Source organism: Osmerus mordax, chromosome 3 (assembly GCF_038355195.1).
Source record: "Osmerus mordax isolate fOsmMor3 chromosome 3, fOsmMor3.pri, whole genome shotgun sequence".
Lineage (NCBI taxonomy): Eukaryota > Metazoa > Chordata > Actinopteri > Osmeriformes > Osmeridae > Osmerus > Osmerus mordax.
Window position 1 is genome coordinate 740260 of NC_090052.1, and position 23122 is coordinate 763381.

Below are 23122 nucleotides of genomic sequence, written 5' to 3' on the forward strand. Positions count from 1 at the left end.
CGAGAAGGAAGGGGGAGACACAGAGGGTGACTTAGGGAATGACATCATCCCTCATTTGAATACATCCCAGTCTGGGCAGCGATTGGTCACGAGCGGGATGAACGGGAGTTCTTTGGCTATTCATTCCTTTCAATTTCACCCCCGCGCGCTCCACCGTGGTAAAGCCCTCTCCTCCGCCTGTCCGTCCGTCCACCGGCCTCCGGGAGTGTGTGTGTGCGTGGACTGCTAAGCGCTGCTCCTTTCTTTTGGCGAGGTACGTGCATCATTTCAGAAAACGGAGACCGACAAAGAAGTTCCTTTACGACCTGGCACCGCTACTTTCTCCTCTCTCTCTCGTGTCTCGTTCGGTTTCATTTTAAGATTTGTTCCACTTTGTGCCTGAGCACCGTGAAAAGGCGTCAGAGGGAAATCGGTTGAACACTGGGCGTATCTGAAGAGGATTTGTAGCCAGAGCGAGCGTTACATCGGTAAGGCCACACTCCGCTCAAGTATGTTTAGTAGCTTGTACAATCTGTTTAACAGCGGTCGTTTTTATTATTTAGCTACTATTTTCTATTTGAAAGTCATTCCTACCATGTATGAGCAGCAACGCTGAATAGCAGCATCTTGCAACTTGTATATCCTGTTAATGTTTTTGTTCACTGCGTTCACATTTAGACTACTATGCATCGCTACCAGGGCCGGTTAGCTATTCTAAATCTAATGAATGCGTTCATAATTTGTGGGCTAGCCTAGCTACATGAACACGGGCTAGCTAGTTTGCCATTATGTCCGTTGTTGTAAACGGCGCAAAAAAAAAAGAAAAAAAATCATTGTAATGCTAAATAGTTCAAGCATCACTACACATTGTTTCACGGCTGTCCTAACATCGTTCGTTGAAGCTGCTGAAAGGCGTGTTTTCATTATTTTTGTTTCCTAGTTTAGGGCTTTCCCTCCATCTTAAATGAGCTAGCTAGTCAGACACACTTTGTACTAAGTAGCATTGTCAGCTAGTTACCCACTCCAGTCTTCAGAGACGGGGGGGAGAGAGAGTCTAAATTCGATTATAGCGCCCGGGGTCGGTGGAGGGGCGGTGGCACGGTAGCTTGTGTGCATGTCTGCTTGTTGGATGAAATTGATCGTCATGTATCCAACTTGCGGGTGAACTGGGATGAATCCATAGCGAAGTCTTTGTTAAAATATTTCCCAATGTTTTACCCAGGCTTCATATAATCCCTATAATCATTTTGAAGTCCTTCGCTACATGTCTAAACTTTTTTCTGCCCCCTTCGTCATCCTCCATCGCGGATGGCCATTGTTCTGAGAAGTGATTCATTCACTGCGCCGCGGGCCAAATGTCGGCTAATTTAGCGCTAATAATTTCACCCAGGCTCACTTAGTTTGGATCACGGTTCGTTGGCAGACTTTTGTAATTCGTATTCAGGCTACAGTTGATCTTCTTAACAAGCTATGCCTGCGATGGCGAAGTCCAAGTGTTGCTGTCGTGACCAGTGCGCCCCAGACTAGCTGCCGGTAATGTGATTTAAGATGAGTCGCTCCCCTCCGAGCCCTTGCTAGCTCCAGAACAAAAGAGACGGAGAGAAAGAAGACTGGTTCAGTTTGAATTTGGTATCAGTAACCTGTCTACAGTACTGTACGATTTAATACAGTTAATCTATGTAGCTAATGCCCCAGGACAGGCACCAGCACCGATCAGGGTGTGATAGCTACTTGTCGATTTAGTTGACATGATCTGCCTGGTGAATATCGATACTACTCTGGATAGACTGTGGCCTGGGGGGATTCATGTGGGCATTTTCCTGGCGAGGTTCGTCTGGCTTGGAGACGGTCCAGAATGACGGGGAGGGGGGGGGGGGGGAGGGGGAGACCCAAATAAATGGAGGTGAACACAAACTGTCAGAAAGAGAGATACAGGTGGATGAGAGAGAGAGACTATCAGAGAGAGGGGGGGGGCGAGATGTAGGCAGAAAGGGCGGATACATTCTGGCTAAAAGAGACAGACAGAAACACACAGACACACACAGGCAGACACAGGCAGACACACAGGCAGACACAGACCGACAGGCAGACACAGACAGGCAGACACAGACAGACAGGCAGACACAGACAGGCAGACACAGACAGGCAGGCAGACACAGACAGGCAGGCAGGCAGACACAGACAGGCACACAGGCAGACACAGACAGGCAGACACAGACAGACACAGGCAGACACAGACAGGCAGACACAGACAGACACACACAGACACAGACAGACACAGACAGACAGGCAGACACACACAGACAGACACAGACAGACACACACAGGCAGACACAGACCGACAGGCAGACACACACAGGCAGACACACACAGACAGACACACACAGACAGGCAGACACAGACACACAGAGAGAGGGAGAGAGGTTGTTGTGTTGATATGCCAGGTCAGGCTCCAGGTCCAGGACAGAGTCCAATACGTTTCTCTCCTGAACAGATACAAACCACCACAGAGACAACACGGTTATTCACATCCCATATTCACATCATAACTATGTGTAGCCTATAACAACTGTATACAGTAAATTATTATGATTGTAACTACATAACCTATAACGTAGTTATAACTATACCAATATGTTTTTTAGGTTCCTGTACACACTACAGCCAACCAGTCAGAGACTAAAATATTTTTTTTTTTTATAGTGTTACTGCAAATAGCCACATTATACACACAGGCACACATGAACATTGCCCCATCCCTTCCTCACTCTCTCTCTCTCACACACACACACGCACACACACAGACAGACACACAAACAGAGAGAGAGAGACAGACACGCACACAGACACACACACACACAAAGAGAGAGAGACAGACACGCACACAGACAGACACACAGAGAGAGAGAGACAGACCTCTGCTCAGACAGATTTACTGTACGTCACACACCAACATGATAATGACAGAAATTGACTCCTACCGTACTAATGCCACATGCCAGGCCAGTCATGTTCCAAGCCACTAGATACAAACGTTATGGTCTCTGAGTGCTTTGTACATTTTTGGAACAACTATATCTGCTTTTGTGCCTGACTTTTCAAAGTGATTACCTTGTGCTTGCGAAATTCAGTCCCTTTTGGAAATCCCTGGTCGATGTTAGCAGGGAGTGAGCTGAAGTGGCACTGAAGATTTGAAGCCTTGAAATACGCTAATGACGCATTGCATAAGGCAGAATGGCTTGCCATTACGTTCAACAAAAAAATATAAACTCTCCCTGTTAAAAACGTCCTGTGTTCATCTTCATATTTTCATTTTGCTGAGCATTTTTTCCCTGCCATTTTCAGAGTGAACTTGACACTAATTGTTTACTCAACAATAAGGTTTCCCCTCCCTCCAAGCTGAGCGTGGAGTTTTATGTTGGTCCACACCAAACGCGTTTCGCGTGTCTATTTTAGATACAAAGTGAATTTATACAGACGCGATCACCCAAAAATTCACTTCTAACATGCATTTGCATGGGATGAAAATATTGAACTCAACATAAATTTGAACACACATACATAAAAAAACAACACAAAATTCGATATGAGTGTAAGAGCCGCATGAAACCAGGCAAAGAGCTGCATGTGGCTCGGGAGCCGCGGGCTGGCCAGGCCTTCACTACATGTGGGTATAACTGTAAAGAACATGGTTATAACTATACATAGAACACGGTTATAACTATATAGAACATGGGTATAACTATACATAGAACATGGTTATAACTATATAGAACATGGTGATAACTATATAGAACATGGTGATAACTATATAGAACATGGTGATAACTATATAGAACATGGTTATAACTATATAGAACATGAGTATAACTATACATAGAACATGAGTATAACTAGACATAGAACATGGTTATAACTATATAGAACATGGTGATAACTATATAGAACACGGTTATAACTATATAGAACATGGGTATAACTATACATAGAACATGGTTATAACTAGACATAGAACATGGTTATAACAATACATAGAACATGGTTATAACAATACATAGAACATGGTTATAACTACATAGAACATGGTTATAACTATATAGAACATGGTGATAACTAGACATAGAACATGGTGATAACTAGACATAGAACATGGTTATAACTATATAGAACATGGTTATAACTATACATAGAACATGGTTATAACTATGCATAGAACATGGTTATAACTATACATAGAACATGGTTATAACTAGGGGTGGGCGATAGGGCCAAAATCTTCTATCACGGTATGAGTCATTTTATATCGCGGCTACGGTATATATCACGGTATAGTAATTGTTCTGTAAATTCAATTAAGAAATGGTACAAAATAACCATACCATACTTAATCATCACACTCGATTATTTATTACAAACAAAAACAACTGCCTCACATGAGACAACACTTGAGTTAAAAACAAAAGACTCAAAAAAGTTACGAGTATGAGCGTTTCGATTGGCTGATGCGCAGTCATGCCATCCGCGTGGTGACCTACTCACAGCTCAATACGGATCCGTAATGCCCTCCGTTGAAAATTTCAAAATGAGCGAAAGCGATCAGTCTGAGTTTTACTTTCCATATCTAACTTCGGTTTTCGGCATATCAACCTCGGTAAAGCTCGGTCGATATGTTACATTTACATTTAGTCATTTAGCAGACGCTCTTATCCAGAGCGACTTACAGTGAGTACAGGGACATTCCCCCGAGGCAAGTAGGGTGAAGTGCCTTGCCCAAGGACACAACGTCAGTTGGCATGACCGGGAATCGAACTGGCAACCTTCGGATTACTAGCCCGACTCCCTCACCGCTCAGCCAACTGACTCCCTCATGTTAAAGCCTCAGTTTGATATTTCCCGGCATGACCTCACTCTCAGTTAGTAAGTAGTTAGCCTTCACTAGTCATCCTTGATAAAGAATGCTAGCAACGCCACCAGTGTAATTTTACAACAATAATTTTACAGCAGGAGACATAAAACTTGAACAACAAATCGAATTGGTTATCTGCAGAATGGGTCATCAAATATATAATTAATTAGCATCGGCCTGAATGTGGTCCGCTTAGACAAAATACACTCTGTGGCGTCAGACCAACGCAAATGTGCTTCAAGGTCAAACGAAAATAGCAAATCAAATAAAAGTTCAACTACAATTCTAAATATCGCAAGAATGCGATTTATATGATGGCTTATATACAATACAACAACCAGACATTTAATTGACACGTGTAATACAAAAATATAGTATAAAAGTATACCGTGGTTGAAACGGTATAGCCAAATCTCTCCCGGTAGACACATTTCTACCGTCGCACGGTATATACCGTCATACCGCCCAGCCCCAGTTATAACTATATTGAACATGGTTATATAGAGAACATGGTTATAACCAGGGCTGTCCCCACTCAGTCGACTAGTCGATTGTTTGGTCGATATGCTCTTGGCCGGCTAAGATTTGTGTGGCAGTGTGAGATCTGATTCCCGCTTGTGTCACCATTGCTGAATTAATTAAATGTTCTACAGAAATTGTAAATTATATTACTGAAGACAAATAAAGCAACTCTAAAAATATATACTTAACCCATTAACCCATTAAAGAGTAGCGTCGCACATATGTGATCGTTCAAATGCGGGTCTCATAGCGTAATGTCGTACATATGCGATTTCGAACATTTCAACTGAATATTTTCCGATAGACAAAAACTATATGACAAACGCTATAGTATGGCTTCAAAATGTACTAATGAAGAGGCTAACAAGTAAGACTAGCAGGTAGTACCATTTCTACGAGTATTATGCTAGGTTGCTAGGTAATGGAAGCCAACTAAAGCTAGCTAGTTTCCATTTCGGAAAAATAACTCACGCTGTGGGGATCGGCGGAAATATTTAGAACTCACGCATCTAAATGTAAAAAAAAAAAAAAAGGTGTTACTGTTTTCCCTTTTGTTAATCTGCGTTTTGTTTTTTTTGCACATGAGCACAATTGTAGCTGTTAACCGAACTACAAACTCTACCATAGGGCTACTTTGTCGACAGTTGGTGACGTTATTAATCCTTCAAGCAAAGTGGCAAAGAAATCTGTGGTATGGAAGCATTTCATAAGAGTACCTGTCTTCTACGTATGGTAAGTTCGCATGCTGCACTTTTTCAGGCAGTGAATGTCGCTGTTTGTGGTTCTGAAAAAGTCTCCAGTATGCACCCTTTAATTGGCGTGCTCTGATGATTTGCATGTTAAACAAACAATAATTCGTAGTACATTGTAAGAGATAATAAATAATAACCAGGCATTTTTAATTATATCTGCATTCGTTAACAACAGGACTGGTGACACGAGGCTTATTATTAGTAATAGATAATTTCATAGCGGCCGAATCTTGAATGTCCAGCAGCTACATTGAGTCAGGATGGTGGTGGTGGAGGAGGAGGAGGATGGTGGTGGTGGTGGTGGAGGAGGAGGATGGTGGTGGAGGAGGAGGATGGTGGTGGTGGTGGAGGAGGATGGTGGTGGTGGAGGAGGAGGATGGTGGTGGTGGAGGAGGAGGATGGTGGTGGTGGAGGAGGAGGATGGTGGTGGTGGAGGAGGAGGATGGTGGTGGTGGTGGTGGTGGAGGAGGAGGAGGGTGGTGGTGGTGGAGGAGGAGGAGGGTGGTGGTGGTGGTGGAGGAGGATGGTGGTGGAGGAGGAGGGAGGAGGAGGAGGATGGTGGTGGAGGGAGGAGGATGGTGGTGGTGGAGGAGGATGGTGGTGGTGGAGGAGGGAGAGGAGGAGGATGGTGATGATGGGAGATTAAAGTGAGGGAGGGAGGTTGGTTAATTAGATGATGAGGATGATGGGAAAGTGATGATGAGGGATTGGCCACCTGTCAGTTGTTTTGTGTTGGAGTTGTCAGAGTTGGTCAGGCGTGTTGTGATTGGCAGTTGAGGTCAGAGTTGGTCAGGCATGTTGTGATTGGCTGTTGAGGTCAGAGTTATTCAGGTAAGTTGTGATTGGCTGTTGTGGTCACCTGGCCAAGGTCCATTTGTACCAGCTGTTTAACAGAAGGAGCTAATCCTCTTATCCTCCCCCCCATGCCCCTACCCTCCCCCCCTGTCCTACCTACCTCAGGGGAGAGGACAGTGGACCAGTCCAGATGTCTGCTTCCTCTGGTGTCACTGATCCTCCTCACCAGCTGCTGTACTCTACTGCACTCTACTCTACTGCACTCTACTGCACTCTACTCTACTGCACTCTACTCTACTGCAATCTACTGCACTCTACTCTACTGCACTCTACACTACTCTACTGCACTCCACTCTACTGCACTCTACTCTACTGTACTGCACTCCACTGTACTGTACTGCACTGCACTCTACTCTACTGTACTGCACTCTACTCTACTCCACTCTACACTACTCTACTGCACTCTACTCTACTCTACTGCACTCTACTGTACTGCACTCTACTGTACTGCACTCTGCTGTACTGCACTGCACTCTACTCTACTGCACTCTACACTACTCTACTGCACTCTACTCTACTGCACTCTACTCTACTGTACTGTACTGCACTCCACTCTACTGTACTGCACTCTACTCTACTGCACTCCACTCTACTCTACTGCACTCTACTCTACTGCACTCTACTCTATTCTACTGCACTCTACTCTATTCTACTGTACTGCACTCCACTCTACTGCACTCTACTCTATTCTACTCTACTGCACTCTACTCTATTCTACTCTACTGCACTCTACTGCATCTACTCTACTGCACTCTACTCTATTCTACTCTACTGCACTCCACTCTACTCTACTGCACTCTACTGCACTCTACTCTACTGCACTCTACTGCACTGCACTCTACTGCACTGTACTGCACTCTACTCTATTGCACTCTACTCTACTCTACTGCACTCTAATCTACTCTGCTCTATTTCTACACCTGGTCTGTCTCTCTCTCTCCTCTCTAATGGGGTGTGTATGTGTGCTACTGTGCAGTGTACTCTAGGAAAGTGTGTGTGCTTGGAGTGTGATCTAGAAGAGTGTGTGTGTGTGCAGTTTTCTTTAGGACAGTGTGTGTGTGTGTGTTATGTAATGCTATTATGATGACTGACTGAGACCTGCAGCAGGGAAGTGGGAGGGGCTTAGCAAGGAGGATGAGAGGGGAGGGGCTTGTGATGTCAGAAGTCCATTCTGTGAGGCTGCATGTTTTAGGGTCGGCCAGGGGTCAGGGGTCCTTACTGTGGCATTTAGTCTGTGTGTGTGTATGAGTGTATTAGACTGTGTGTGTGTGTGTGTAATAGAGACTGTGTGTGTGATCAGAAGGATGATCACACCTGTCCAGCTGTCTGACCTCATTAAGCTGCTTTCTCTGATTGAGGATGATTATAAGTGTGTGTGTGTGTGTCTTTGCATTCTCCTTGACATGACCTTAAATAATGAATGTGTTAAACTGTGTGTGTGCGTGTATGTTAGACTGTATATTCTGTATATGTGTGTGTTAGAGGGGGGGGGTCATTCCCAGCTGCAGTGATGGGCTCACTGGGAAGGCGTGTGGAGAATGTAGTGAAGCTGACTGGCTCAGTCTCTAACACACACACACTCCCTCCACAACACACACACACACACACACACACACACACACAGAGGAGAGCCTCCTAGCTGTGAGGGTCCTCCAGTCTTCAGGGGTTCCGAGGAGATCTGGCTGGGATGTTTCTTTAAGTGCAGATGTTGTGTGTGTGTGTGGAAGAGGGAGCGAGAGAGTGTTGTGTGTGTGTGGAGAGAGGGAGGGAGAGAGTGTTGTGTGTGTGTGTGTGTGTGGAGAGAGGGAGGGAGAGAGTGTTGTGTGTGTGTGTGTGTGTGTGAAGAGAGGGAGGTAAGGGGGAAGGACAGGGTGTTCTAGAACATAGTGTTTCTGTAAATCTGAAGCTGTACAGTAGAGAAACTTGTTTTCTACCAACACACACACCACCTCTGCTTAGCGGAGAAGTGGTGGACAGTGTTACGGAGCTGATTACTTGGTGTGTGTCTACGATGGTTTTGAGGTGTGTGTGTGTGTGTGTGTAGCTGTTTGAGGTGTGTATGTGTGTGTGTGTGTGTAGCTGTTTGGGGATGTATGGATTTTCTGAGGGACTTTCCCCTCATCTCAGTTTCTCTTTTCTTTACCCTCCCTCCCCCCCTCCCTCCCCCCTGGCCATGCTCAGCTGCTGATGCCATCTGTGTCAAGAGGGAGGGAGAGAGGAGATGGGGAGGGAGGGGGGGAGCTGGAGATGGGGAGGGACCAGCCTGTCCTGGGGTGGTCTGTGATTTGACCAGCCTGCTTTAGTTTAACCCTTGCTTGGGTATAACCAGGGCCAGGGAGTTTTCAGCCGATCAATACTTTTTTGCGAAGTCTGTATATTCAATCGACCATATTTGCCGTCAAACTGTTGTGGAACATCTTTGGTCGCTCTGACATAAGAACAGGAAGGTTAGCGGAATTCCGCAGATTTCCGCAGATTTTCAGTCTGAATAACCGCAGAAAATGTGAAAAAATCTGCGTATTACGTTTGGGTCTGGGTATAACTCATACTGTACCTATCTCCCTCTGTGAGACATAACCATTTGTTTCTTCTTCTCTCTTCCTCCTCCTCCAGACCTGCCTGACTCCGCCCACTTCCACCTGAGACTCCGCGCCGTCTTTAGACGGCCTATCAGGACCGACGGAGATGAAACCTGATGGGGTTGCCACGGCTGCCATGGAGCCAATGGAAGTGCAGCCCCCGGAGGCGGAGCCTAACCAGGGGGCGGGGCCTGACACCCAGCCGGAGGAGCTGATTGGACAGCACGGGGAGGCGGGGCAGGGGGAGCCTCAGCCTGAGCCAACCAAGGAGAGTTCTCCCTCCAAAACAGGAACTAACAAGACCAAGCCTGGTGCCCCACCCACCTCCAAACCCCGCCCCTCTCCGGCCCAGAGCCGACCCACCAATGGCGTCTCCAAGCCCCCGACTAATGGCGTGGCCAGGAAGAGCATGGCCTCCACAGCACCAGAGAAGAAGAGCCCTGCCTCCACCACAGCCAGACGCCCCGCCACCAACAGTGCCGTCAAGGCAACAGGGCCAACAGCCAATAGGAAGACTCCGGCTCCGCCTACTAACGGCGTCAAAACCGCCGCTGCTCCAAAGAAGCCAGCAGGTGGGCTTGTGTGTGAAGCTGTGATTGGTTTAGACCAAGAGAAGTGTGAGTATCGGAAGCACTGATTGGTTGTTGTTTTTCTCTCCAGCTGCCACAAAGCCCTCCTCCTCACCCAAGACTGACAAGCCCCCGGTTACCAAGACAACCAGGTAGGTCAGCCATTAGTGCACAGCTTACAGCATCCTCTGGCCTGTCTGCCTGTCTGTCAGACAGGGAGACAGCTTCGAGCCAGAGGAATGGAGGTGTTGTTGTCTGCAGAGAATCAGGTCACAATGTGCTCTGTACCTGAGTCACACACACACACACACACACACACACACACACACACTGCCAGGCTGCTTCAGCCTGTAAGTGTGCCAGTAAGTGTGTCAGTAAGTGTGTCTCCTTGTGTGTGTGTGTGTGTCTCCTTGTGTGAGTGTGTGTGTGAGTCATCGTGACTGTGTCAGTGTGTGATGGGTTGTGACAGGGCCATAAATCTCTGCCTAATTAGATTTAACTCTTATCCCTTTCCGCATCACACACACACTCACACACACACACACTCACACACTTCTGTTGATTCATCTAATAATGGTAGGACACCGAGTGTGTGTGTGTGAGAGAGAGTTAGTGGAGGTCCACAGCTCTATTTATTGATGTTGCACTTAAGTTTTGTTCTAGTGTAATATTACATCTGTGAAACATGCTGGCGTGCGGGTGAGCTTGTTTTGTTGTCCTGGGCATCTCACCCATCCTACATGGTTTAGATCTGTCAGGGGGAGACAACAACGCCTGGACGTTACCATGCCGACGATGACCTGGTGTCCCCGGGCAGTGGGTCACATGGTTCTTTATAAGCCCCGCCCCTAGGAAGAGTGTCACTTGGTTCTAGGGCTGGGCGATATATCGAATATCGGTCGATAATATTTTTTTTTGCTGGTCTTTGTGTTGCTTGTATTTTAAGATCACCGTCTGGCTCCTCTGTGTTTACAAACACACACAGACACACACACACAAACTGAAAATTGCACGCGCACAGGCACTCTCTTTTGCTCTCTTTTTGTCCTGACACATAAGGACCTCTGCATGAATTGTTCCAAGTGAGGTCCATTTTGTCAAGTTGCAAGTACCATGCTATGGCAACTGGTTAAATTTGCACTACACATTTTGTACTTTGTAACAATAGCTGTTCTATCTAAATTGTTTTTGTTGTTTTCTAAAGGAGAAAAAAGAAAATAATGTTTTTTTAAATTATGTATTTAAATGCAAACATATCGAGATATATATCGAATATCGTATTTTTTTTTACAATATCGAGATATCATTTTTTTTATATATCGTCCAGCCCTACTTGGGTCTCTCCTTCCCTCTCTCTCTCTCCCTAGAACTTGTATCTTTATTTAGAGCTGTGCTAGTGCGTTGCTAGCATGTCACTGGCGTGTAGCAGCCAATGTAGCGTGATGTGAGAACAGGAGCCAGAGTGTCCGGGTCAGTGGATGTAGGTTATCCAGCCCCAGCCTCACATCCAGCCGCTGTCCCAGCCTCTGCCCCAGCCTCACATCCAGCCTCTGTCCCAGCCTCACATCCAGCCTCTGCCCCAGCCTCACATCCAGCTGCTGTCCCAGCCTCACATCTAGCCTCACATCCAACCTCTGTCCCAGCCTCACATCCAGCCTCTGCCCCAGCCTCACATCCAGTCTCTGCCCCAGCCTCACATCCAGCCTCTGCCCCAGGTCTGGAGAGAGGAGAGAGGTGATTCCCTTCATTTCTCACTGTCTCTAACCCCACCCCTCCCTGCTGCCCTCCGCAGGCCTTCCACAGCCACTACACCCACCCGCCCAGCCTCCGCCAAGACCACCACACCCACGGCCAAGACCTCCACCCCCACCACCAAGACGGCCACGCCCAAGACAACCACGCCCAAGACAACCACACCCAGACCAGCCTCCTCCACCCCCAGACCGGCCTCCACCACCCCCAGACCGGCCTCCACCACCCCCAGACCAGCCACCACCCCCAGACCAGCCGCCACCACCACGCCCTCTGCTGGTCGCACCCCCACATCGCAGACTAAAACACCTGTGAAGAAGGGTAAGAGAGCCGTCTTGGTTGGAATGGTGATGGAAAAGTATGATGTAGTATTATAGTCTGTAGACCGGTCTGTTCTCCTGTGCGTCAGTGTTTAACATTTGTATCATCATGAAAGTGTAATGAATGTAATCTGCCATCCTAACCCTAACCCATCTTCTCCATAACCTTGTGTGCTCCAGACGCCCCCAAACCTTCCACCCCGGCCGCCAAGAAGTCCACACCCGTCCCTCTCAGCCGCCCCTCCACAGCCAAGACCGCCAAACCCGACACACCCAAGGTAGTCGCTGCCGCCAAGCCAGACGCCGCTCCCAAGAAGCCTGCGGGGGTCAGCAAGGCTGCCGCCCCGAAGGCCAAGCCCCTGGCCCCCAAAGAGGGAGGCCCGAGGCCCCTGGCCTCCAAGCCCCCGGCCCCCAAGGCCTCCAGCCCCAAGAAGGCTGTTGGTAGCAGCACTCCCATGCCGGTGAAGCGGGGGCCCAAACCCACACTGGCCTCCGAGCCTCGCCCAGAGGAGGCGGGTCAGGAAGGTGAGGCTCCAGCCACTACCGCAGTTGCCGCAGCAACCACCGTTGCCGCGGCAGCCGCCGTTGCCGTGGCAGCCGTCGCCACCACCACGGCATCCTCGGAAGATACCAAGCCTCTCCTAGAGCTGGAGGAGGAGATTCCGGTGGCCCCCCAGGCACCCCTGCCCCCAGCCCCCATTCCCCCGGCCCCACTCCCCCAGCTGTCTGCCCAGCTGGACCTCCTCCACCTGGGGACAGCTGCCCAGGACTCCTCCTCCTCCCTGGGCACCACGGTCCTGTCCCCTCCCTGCTCCCCTCCAGGGCCCCTCTCTCCGGCCCAGGAGCCCCAGGCTGCCTCTCCCCTGCTGGGCCTGCATGCCCAGCCTGACCCCTGGGGCCCCATCCAGGCCCCTGAGCCCCCGGCCCTGGTCTCACACAGCCTCCAGCAGGCAGCCTCCCCCGGGGCCTCCTCCCTGGCCTCCACCGGGGCCTCCCCCCTGGCCTCACCCTCCCAGGAGAAGGAGGAGGCAGTAGAGAAGGCTGACGATGAGATCAACCAAGACGATGATGAGGAGGAAGAGGAGGAGGAAGAGGAAGAAGAGGAGAGGAAGGTGGGCCTCTCTGAGCCTGCCCACCACTTCCAGGATAACTCCGCTGGTTGGCACGGCGACAACCTGCTGTCCGATACCAGCGCCAGCCAGCAGGAGGAGCCAGAGAGTTTAGACTCCTCCCCCCTCATGGGCTTGGCAAACCAGGAGGCCCCGAGCAAGCATGAGGCGGAGCATGTGGACGACATGGACGTGAGCTCTGAGAAGGCCGACCAGGGCAGGGTCTGTCAGGAGGAGGAGGAGGAGGATGAAGATGTGGAGGAGGATGAAGATGTGGAGGAGGAAGAGGATGAAGATGTGGAGATGCCCAGCGAGGGCGGCAGGGAGACAGAGAGCTTCTTCAACCAAGAAGAGCGTCATGACAACCTCAACCACTCTGCCCCGACCCCAGCCCCGCCCCCCTCTGCCTGGGGCCCCTCCTCCTTCTCTGACACCTGGGCCCCGCCCCCCCACGCATCCCCCAGCCCTGAGCCCCCCGCCCAGCCCCCCTCCCAGGCCTGGCTGCAGCCCAGCGGCGCCCCCCTGCCACCCGGCCCCCCCAGCGCGCCCAGCACCCCTGAGGAGGACGACAGCAGCTCGGGAGTGGAGTCTCGCTCCGACAAGCAGGCCACGCCCCTGCCCCCCCGCGGGGCGGAGCAGGAGCAGGACCTGGGCATACACCTGGGGGGCGGGGACGGCGAAGAGGAGGAGCCAGAGACGCTCCCCGCTGATGAGGTTCTGGGCACCGGCCCCCCCACAGCCCCAGCCTCCGCCCCCTCTTCCCCCTCCACCTCTGGGGACGAGGCCAGCGACACGGAAGGGGAGATGCAGATCAATGAGCCGGACGAGGAGGGGAGCAGCCTGGCCGCCCTGGGGGAGGAAGGGGAGGAGGGGGAGGAGCCACGTGCCGAGGGGGAGGACGGGGGAGGGGCCACGCCTCAGTCGGCCAACTCGGTGGCGTCGTACGGGTTTGATTGCCCGTCCTCCACCGCAGAGAGCAGCAGGAGGAGCCCGGGGATCTTCTCCCTGGAGGAGATGCTGAGCGAGGAGGCCAAGGAGCCCTCCCTGGTCCAGGAGCCAGGGGGCCCGGGGGCCCTGCTCACCCTCGGTGGGGCCGGCTTACAAGAGGCCGCGGCCCCCGGTGACGCCCACCACCCATACTACTCTGCCATTGGTGATAAGACTGATAGCTTCCTGGCAGGTAACGTATAAGCCCCCCCTCCCCCCCCCCCCCTTGGAATGCACCTTCTCCCCCGCACCCTCCACCCCCTCCCCCATCTACCTGTGGGTGTGCCCTCCAGGGTTAGAAGTAGAAGAAGGGATGGCGACAGACCGTAGGAAAACGAGAGACAGATTGAGTGAAAGACTGTAGATGTCTGGTGATGCCCCCCCCCCGCTGTGGTCCTGGTCTTGTGATTGGCTCCTACTCAGTGTGCCGTAGTTAAACCATTTTCTATTCCGATGTTGTTCTGAAGTGAGTCTGCCCGTCCGGGCCCGGGCTCTTAGGACAGACTGGACTACACCTGTACTATCCTACTGTTTTTACCCTACAAATGTCAACAAACTTCTTTTTTGTACTTGCTGTTTGTATGTGTATTTTTATTTTGGTTGAAACCTTGTCTTCTCTGCCCCCATGTACACACTTCCTGTGCTCCTGTCAACATAGCGATACTTCTTCCTTTTTTAAGTTTTGTGTTCTTGTTTTTAAGACTGTTTTAGCGCTAGAATAAAGTCTAGATATTTACAACGCTTCTGCCAGACAATTGTCTTGAGTCGAGGTGGGTATGGGAGTGTAAGGTTTACTGTGGGGTTCCACTGTGGAGTTCCACTGTGGGGTTCCACTGTAGGGTTCCACTGTGGGGTTCCACTGTGGGGTTCCACTGTGGGGTTCCACTGTGGGGTTCCACTGTAGGGATCCACTGTTGGGGTCCACTGTGGAGTTCTATGAAAGGGTTTGGATTATTTGGACAGTAACTTGCATGTTTGGTTAACTAACAGACTGGTTTGTGTATCTGAAGACTCTGCTTAGGGATGTTCAGAGATACTCTAGACCTCCACACTAACTAGGGGTTCAAAATTCCATTAAACATCATTGCACCCTGGCTGGTTCTCTTCTTTACCCTGCTGAGGTCAGAGGTCAGCACGTTCTCTGTGTCACATGGTCCCACGACATCACTTCCTCTCCTAGCAAACACGCTGGCACTGAGCTGCCGGTGGGTTCTGTAGTACAGCCGTACAACCATGAACACCACCCCAGGTTCCTCACAAAAACATAACATACAAAGTTGGGAAAAACATATCTGTTCTAACCCATGTTTATGATGTAACAGCTCTGGGACAGTAAACTGTGTTTGTCTTCTGTGAGTTCTATCCTGGTTGAGGAAACTATAATGAAATGTCAGTTAATATAAACAAGGAATATGCTAATAGCTTTACAAGGCTACGGAGACGGAGATGCTAACTGCACCAGCAGCACTGGTGGTTACTGAGCATCACCATGCCTCTGGCCCAAACAGGCCAACATGATTGGATGCCCTGTGTGGATGTGATAGCAATGCAATTATGACCTCACAACCTCTCCACGGCAACAGCCAGCCACACAGGAAGTGATGCACCTCTGTGGAATGGTGTTGGAACAAAATGGAATTTGGGGAAGTTTGAAAAGTCTGGTCCACCTCTATCCCTGCCCAGCATGCACCTGTTTGTACGTGACCTGCACACCTGAACCCCACCCTCCACACACACACCTGGTAGGACGTTGTCAAGAGAAGATAACTGCTGTCCCTGTGTTTAACCTCTCTGGTCCTCAAACCTGCCTGAACGCTTCTGAATGCTACAAACACACACACACACACAGATGATGCCACCCTCCTGAATGCGTCCGGAATCTTCATCAGAAGAAGAGGATGAGCTCCCCAGCCTCCACCCCTCCTCCTCCTTCCCCCTGTTCCTCCTCCCCCTCCTCTTCCTCTACACCTCCTTCCCCCTGTTCCTCCTCCCCCTCCTCTTCCTCCACTACCTCCTCTCTTCCCCCCACCAGTGATAGAGAGAGACCAGTCCTGACAGGAGGGATGTAGTGGAGAGGCAGAGAGAGAGAGACCAGTCCTGACAGGAGGGATGTAGTGGAGAGGCAGAGAGAGAGAGACCAGTCCTGACAGGAGGGATGTAGTGGAGAGGCAGAGAGAGAGAGACCAGTCCTGACAGCAGGGATGTAGTGGAGAGGCAAAGAGAGAGAGACCAGAGATAGAGAGAGACCAGTCCTGACAGCAGGGATGTCGTGGAGTGGCAGAGAGAGAGAGACCAGAGATAGAGAGAGACCAGTCCTGACAGGAGGGATGTCGTGGAGTGGCAGAGAGAGAGAGACCAGAGATAGAGAGAGACCAGTCCTGACAGGAGGGATGTAGTGGAGAGGCAGAGAGAGAGAGACCAGAGATAGAGAAAGACCAGTCCTGACAGGAGGGATGTCGTGGAGTGGCAGAGAGAGAGAGACCAGAGATAGAGAGACCAGTCCTGACAGCAGGGATGTAGTGGAGTGGCAGGCGTATTCTCACACTGATGTTATGTTACTAACGAGGGCCTCACTGTTCTAACAGGAAGTCAGGACTTAAGACCGAGCGACACTGAGGCAGAGGGGGGTGGAGCAGAGAGGAGGTGAGAGAGAGAGGAGTCAAATAGATGTATTGTTCATATTCCCAATATAACAGGTCATTCTGGAACAAAAAACGTATTTGGACAAAGCAAGGCAACAGCCATTTAGTAGGCATTAAAAAAAGCCAAAAATTACTAACAATCCTGACCAAAATAGCACTAACATCAACACCAATAAAAGTATCAACAGCATTAAAAACCGCAACGGTAAATGGAAAGTACAATAACAGCATTAAAAAATTGTATTAATAAAATGGCAAACCTTAGCAGAGGATATGGGTGTATAAACAGTTACAAGGGGGAATTAAATATGATAAATATACAGTGATCGAATGGGTGGAGGAGAAGAGAGGGTCCACAGGCTGGGTGGAGGAGAAGAGAGGGGAGGGTGGAGGAGAAGAGAGGGTCCACAGGCTGGGTGGAGGAGAAGACAGGGGAGGTAGGGAGGGTGGAGGAGAAGAGAGGGGAGGTAGGGAGGGGAGGGGGGAGGAGAAGGGAGGGGAGGAGAATAGAGGGGAGGTAAGGAGGAGAAGTAAGGGGAGGTAGGGAGGAGAATGGAGGGAGGAGAAGAGAGGGGAGGTAGAGGAGAAGAGGAGAGGAAGAGAAAAGGTAAGGGGTGGGGGAGAGATGAGTAGTTTAATTTGATCTCATTAGCAGCTTTCTTATCTTACTGATTTCACTTTAGTTTTCTGACCATCCATCCTGCCTCTGTTTAGCCTCACCCTTCTTCCTTCCTGCCTGAACAAAGCCACACCCTGCATCTCCTTTAGCCCCACCCCTCTGGTCCTTCCTGGTTGAAGCCACACCCCCCCCCCCCCCCCCCCTTGTAGCCCCTTCCCCAGCTGCATGTGTTTCTAAATGACTCCAGATGATGTCAGCTGTCTCACAGCAGGACTGGGAGCAGGACACCAAGCAGAAGGCAGACAGGACCAGGACCCGGCATCTCTGGACCAGGTAAATGACCAGAACCTGACCTCAGCACCCCTGGACCTTGTAGATGACCAGAACCAGGACCCAGCATCTCTGGACCAGGTAAATGACCAGAACCTGACCTCAGCACCCCTGGACCTGGTAGATGACCAGAACCAGGACCAGAACCAGGACCCAGCATCACTGGACCTGGTAGATGACCAGGACCTGACCACAGCACACCTGGACCAAGTAGATGACCTGAACCAGGACCTGAACCAGGACCCAAAATCTCTGGACCTGGTAGAAGACCAGAACCTGACCTCAGCACTCCTGGACCTGGTAGATGACCAGAACCAGGACCAGAACCAGAACCCAACATCTCTGTACCAGGTATATGACCAGAACCAGGACTTGACCTCAGCACCCCTAGACCAGGTAGATGACCAGAATCAGGACCCATCATCTCTGGATCAAGTAGATGATCAGAACCAGGACCAGAACCAGGACTCAGCATCACTGGACCAGGTAGATGATCAGAACCAGGACCCAACATCTCTGGACCAGGTAGATGACCAGAACCATGACCTGAACCAGGACCCAGCATCTCTGGACCATGTAGATTACCAGAACCAGGACCTGACCACAGCACCCCTGGACCAGGTAGATGACCAGAACCAGGACCTGAACCAGGACCCAGCATCACTGGACCAGGTATATGATCAGAACCAGGACCCAACATCTCTGGACCAGGTAGTTGACCTGAACCAGGACCTGAACCAGCACCCAGCATCTCTGGACCATGTAGATGAGCAGAACCAGGACCTGACCACAGCACCCCTGGACCAGGTAGATTATAAAAATCTGAACTCTGAAACACTGGAGCTGCTAAATGAACAGAACCAGGACCAGAACCAGGACCCAGCATCACTGGACCAGGTAGATGACCAGAACCAGGACCTGAACCAGGACCCAGAATCTCTGGACCATGTAAATGAGCAGAACCAGGACTTGACCACAGCACCCCTGAACCAGGTAGATTATCAACATCTGAACTCTGAAACACTGGAGCTGCTAGATGAGCAGAACCAGGACCCACCAGCACCAAGAGAGTTACAGAACCAGGACCCACCAAGAGAGTTACAGAACCAGGATCCGAGCCCAGAGCAGAGAGTTGACCCAGATGTGACCCCAGGACCTCTGGAGCTGGTAGGTAACCAGCCCCAGTACCTGACCCAAGCCCAGACAGGTGAGCAGCACTCAGGCCACATCCAGACCCAGTACCAGTGTCAGTTCCAGACTATGACCCAGATTCTCACCCAGGACCAGAAATGGAACCAGGCCCCTCTAGCTCCTCTGGCTAACGGCCACTACCTGGCGAAGGTCGCAGGGAACCGGAGGCCCGCCGACTCGTCGTCCTCTTTCTGCCCCAGGATGACCCCCCAGACGCCAGGCCCAGGCCTCGGCCAGCTGGGGCGCATGGAGCAGCACCAGCTTCAGCTGAGGCAGAGGCAGGAGGAGAGGCAGCAGAAGGAGAGGCAGCAGAAGGAGAGGCAGCAGGAGAGCGTGAAGAAGGAGGAGTATTTGAGGTGGGAGGAGAGGCAGAGGCAGCAGGAGAGCGTGAGGAAGGAACAGGAGGAGTATTTGAGGCGGGAAGAGGAGGAGAGGCAGGAGAGGCAGAGGCAGCTGGAGAGGCAGAGGAGGGATCTGCTCCAGCTGCAACTGCAGCAGCAGGAGCACTGGCAGCGCAGGCAGATCCTGCAGTGGCAGCTCAAACAACAACAACAGAGGAGGAGCCCTCCCGCTATGCTTTCCCCATCCTCAGGGCTGTGCACCATCTACGAGGCCATGGAGACCAGCGAGGAGGAGGAGGAGGAAGAGGAGGAAGAGGTGGAGAGGGACAGAAATGTGGCGCGAAGGTTGGAGATGACCAAGAGACCGCTGCCCCCCCAGGATCTGGACTGGGACAGGAAGGTGGACATGGTCCAGCAGCTCATCAACCAGACCCTGCTGCTGTCTGGAGACGGGGGCTGCCCCCCCCTTCTGCTGCTGCCCATGGGGACAGGGGGCACACTGAGCCCCCTGGAGAGCAGCCTGTGGCCCAGCCTCCTGCCCCCCCTCATCCCCCCCTCCGCCACTGTAACCTCCATCAGCTGCTTCTCTCCAGACAGCCAGGGCAGCTCCCCGCCTGGGGACTGGACTGTGGTAGAGCTGGAGACCCAGCACTGAAGCTGGGGGGTGGAGGGGCTGGGGGGCCTGGGGGCCAAGTACTGAGGCTGGGGGTGGATGGGGCTGTGGGGCCTGGGGGCCAAGTACTGAGGCTGGGGGTGGAGGGGCTGGGGGGCCTGGGGGCCAAGCACTGAAGCTGGGGGGTGGAGGGGCTGGGGGGCCTGGGGGCCAAGTACTGAGGCTGGGGGGTGGAGGAGCCTGGGGGCCAAGTACTGAGGCTGGGGGGTGGAGGAGCCTGGGGGCCAAGTACTGAGGCTGGGGATTGAGGGGCCTGGGGGCCAAGTACTGAGGCTGGGGGTGGAGGGGCCTGGGGGCCAAGTACTGAGGCTGGGGGGTGGAGGGGCCTGGGGGCCAAGTACTGAGGCTGGGGGGTGGAGGAGCCTGGGGGCCAAGTACTGAGGCTGGGGGTTGGAGGGGCCTGGGGGCCAAGTACTGAGGCTGGGGGTGGAGGGGCCTGGGGGCCTGGGGGCCAAGTACTGAGGCTGGGGGTGGAGGGGCCTGGGGGCCAAGTACTGAGGCTGGGGGTGGAGGAGCCTGGGGGCCAAGTACTGAGGCTGGGGGTGGAGGGGCCTGGGGGCCAAGTACTGAGGCTGGGGGTGGAGGAGCCTGGGGGCCAAGTACTGAGGCTGGGGGTGGATGGGGCTGGGGGCCAAGTACTGAGGCTGGGGGTGGATGGGGCTGGGGGCCAAGTACTGAGGCTGGGGGTGGATGGGGCTGGGGGCCAAGTACTGAGGCTGGGGGTGGATGGGGCTGGGGCGTCTGGGGGCCAAGTACTGAGGCTGGGGGGTGGAGGAGCCTGGGGGCCAAGTACTGAGGCTGGGGGTGGATGGGGCCTGGGGGCCAAGTACTGAGGCTGGGGGGTGGAGGGGCCTGGGGGCCAAGTACTGAGGCTGGGGGGTGGAGGGGCCTGGGGGCCAAGTACTGAGGCTGGGGGTGGAGGGGCCTGGGGGCCAAGTACTGAGGCTGGGGGTGGAGGGGTAGGGGGGACTGGAGACCCAGCCCTGAGGCTGGTGGTAGGTGCCGTGGACTGAAGGAGGGGGGCTGACACAGAACACTTTTGAAGTAGAACACAGAACACTTTTGAAGTAGAACACATAACCCTTTTGAAGTAGAACACAGAACACTTCTGAAGTAGAACACAGAACACTTCTGATATAGAACGCTTCACAGTCAGAATACTGAGTCTGACACTATTTATATTATTATTATTATTATTTAAAAGTAAAAATATGTTTGGATACATGGTTGATACGTCTTGGACGTCCGTATTTGCGTCTAGGCTTCATATTAACCTGTAAGGCTTTTCTGTGTCGACCGACAAAGAAAACTCGGTTGTGTTCTTGTGTGCTGTGTATGTTGTGAACATAGAGCTAAATCAACACCGCCACCTGCCGGCTTCGCTTCCTGTTCCTCTAAACCCGCTCCTGTTCATTGTTCACTGTTCATTGTACATTGGAAACTTGGCCTAGTATGTGAAATGATACTGTGTGTCCAGAGTGAATGGATTCTTGTTGCAACACTCGAAGCAGCGAATGAGAACTGTTCCAGGTAGTCCAGGGCGTCAGGTGGCTGAGCGGTGAGGGAGTCGGGCTCGTAATCTGAAGGTTGCCAGTTCGATTCCCAGCCGTGCAAACTGACGTTGTGTCCTTGGGCAAGGCACTTCACCCTACTTGCTTCGGGGGGAATGTCCCTGTACTTACTGTAAATCGCTCTGGATTAGAGCGTCTGCTAAATGACTAAATGTAAATCGAGTGCAGCGCGTGTGAAATAAATGGAACATTTGGAATGTAACACTAATGCTAGACTATTTACTGGAGAATATGATTCTTAGAATATATTATTTTATGAATTTATGCAAGCTACTGCGCATGATGTAGGCCTATCAGATAGACTGTCATAAACTAAAAACATAGAAATAGATCGCTGTCTATTAGAGCAATTATCTTTCACTGTGCACGATCTAAAACCTAGTATTTATAAGCAGTTCTTACAGATGGAAACACAACGTTTTCACATTATTATAACTGTTATGTTTTGTGTTTCAAACTATGGGCATGTGTTATACATTGAGATGTGTATGAGGCCAGTTGTAATGATCTGAATTTGCAATAAATTGTGTTTTTGACCCTTTCTAATCGAGTTATAATACCACACAAAGACATACATCCTCCATTGCATACATAATGTGTGCCCTGAATGTTACTATACGTATAACACTAACAAACACACATACATACATACTGGTAGGCTGAATATGACTGAACTCAATTTATGATTTTTAGGGTGAACATCTTTTTTTTTCAGTTCGGATGAAGGATGCTTAAATAAATGACAAAATATTTCAACAAATGTTACAGAAACGTTGCTACCGATTTCAGAAATCCAAACGACAACCCAACTCAACTGGAACTTGCCCGCGCGCCTCAAACTCTTTCCCCCCCTCCCGAGCCCCCCAGACCGACGTCACGCACGCTGCCGTGGCGTGGCTGCAAGGCATTTAACATGGAGTCGAGTATGTGGTCGCTGCCGAAGGCTCGCGCAAAAAACTGAGTACCGATGCGATCCAGTTAATACAGCAACACACGGCTCGTGCATCTTAGTGCATGCATGGACCGCGGACACCGGCAGCTTTGTTCGGGTTAAAGCATGAAGAAAGGTGCATAATCAAGGCTGTCCTAGAGCCGAGGCCGTTTTCTGTAAGTATCAAACCCGTTTGGCTTACAAAAAAATAAAAAATAAACTATTAAAACCAAAAGTAAGACATGTACACTGACACACGAGCTCAGACTGTCTGTCAAAATTATCTGCTAACGACTCAGGCACGCGCTGGTCACCTTGATGTTCACTTGCATCTGCCTGCTTAGAAGGCAGCTGGCGACGAGACGGGGACAAAATTAAAAGTCTAGTTATTAGTGTGTCTTTTGCGGCGTTCGTTCTTATTCTTCAGCTCGGCTGTTAAACTGGGCCAGGGAGGCTGACTGCAGGGAAGGGAGGTATGACGTCTACCCGGTAAA

General features: G+C 51.1%; 1 protein-coding gene across 1 annotated transcript; it reads left to right on the forward strand.

Moving 5' to 3' along the window:
• Nucleotides 1-14534, forward strand: prr36b (proline rich 36b). Its single transcript, XM_067231221.1, has 6 exons — nucleotides 1-253; nucleotides 384-467; nucleotides 9628-10165; nucleotides 10254-10314; nucleotides 11955-12235; nucleotides 12415-14534. Exons 3-6 carry the CDS (start codon nucleotides 9700-9702, stop codon nucleotides 14532-14534), a joined length of 2928 nt encoding a protein of 975 aa, XP_067087322.1. The 5' UTR covers nucleotides 1-253; nucleotides 384-467; nucleotides 9628-9699.
• The last annotated feature ends 8588 nt before the right edge of the window (nucleotides 14535-23122 follow it).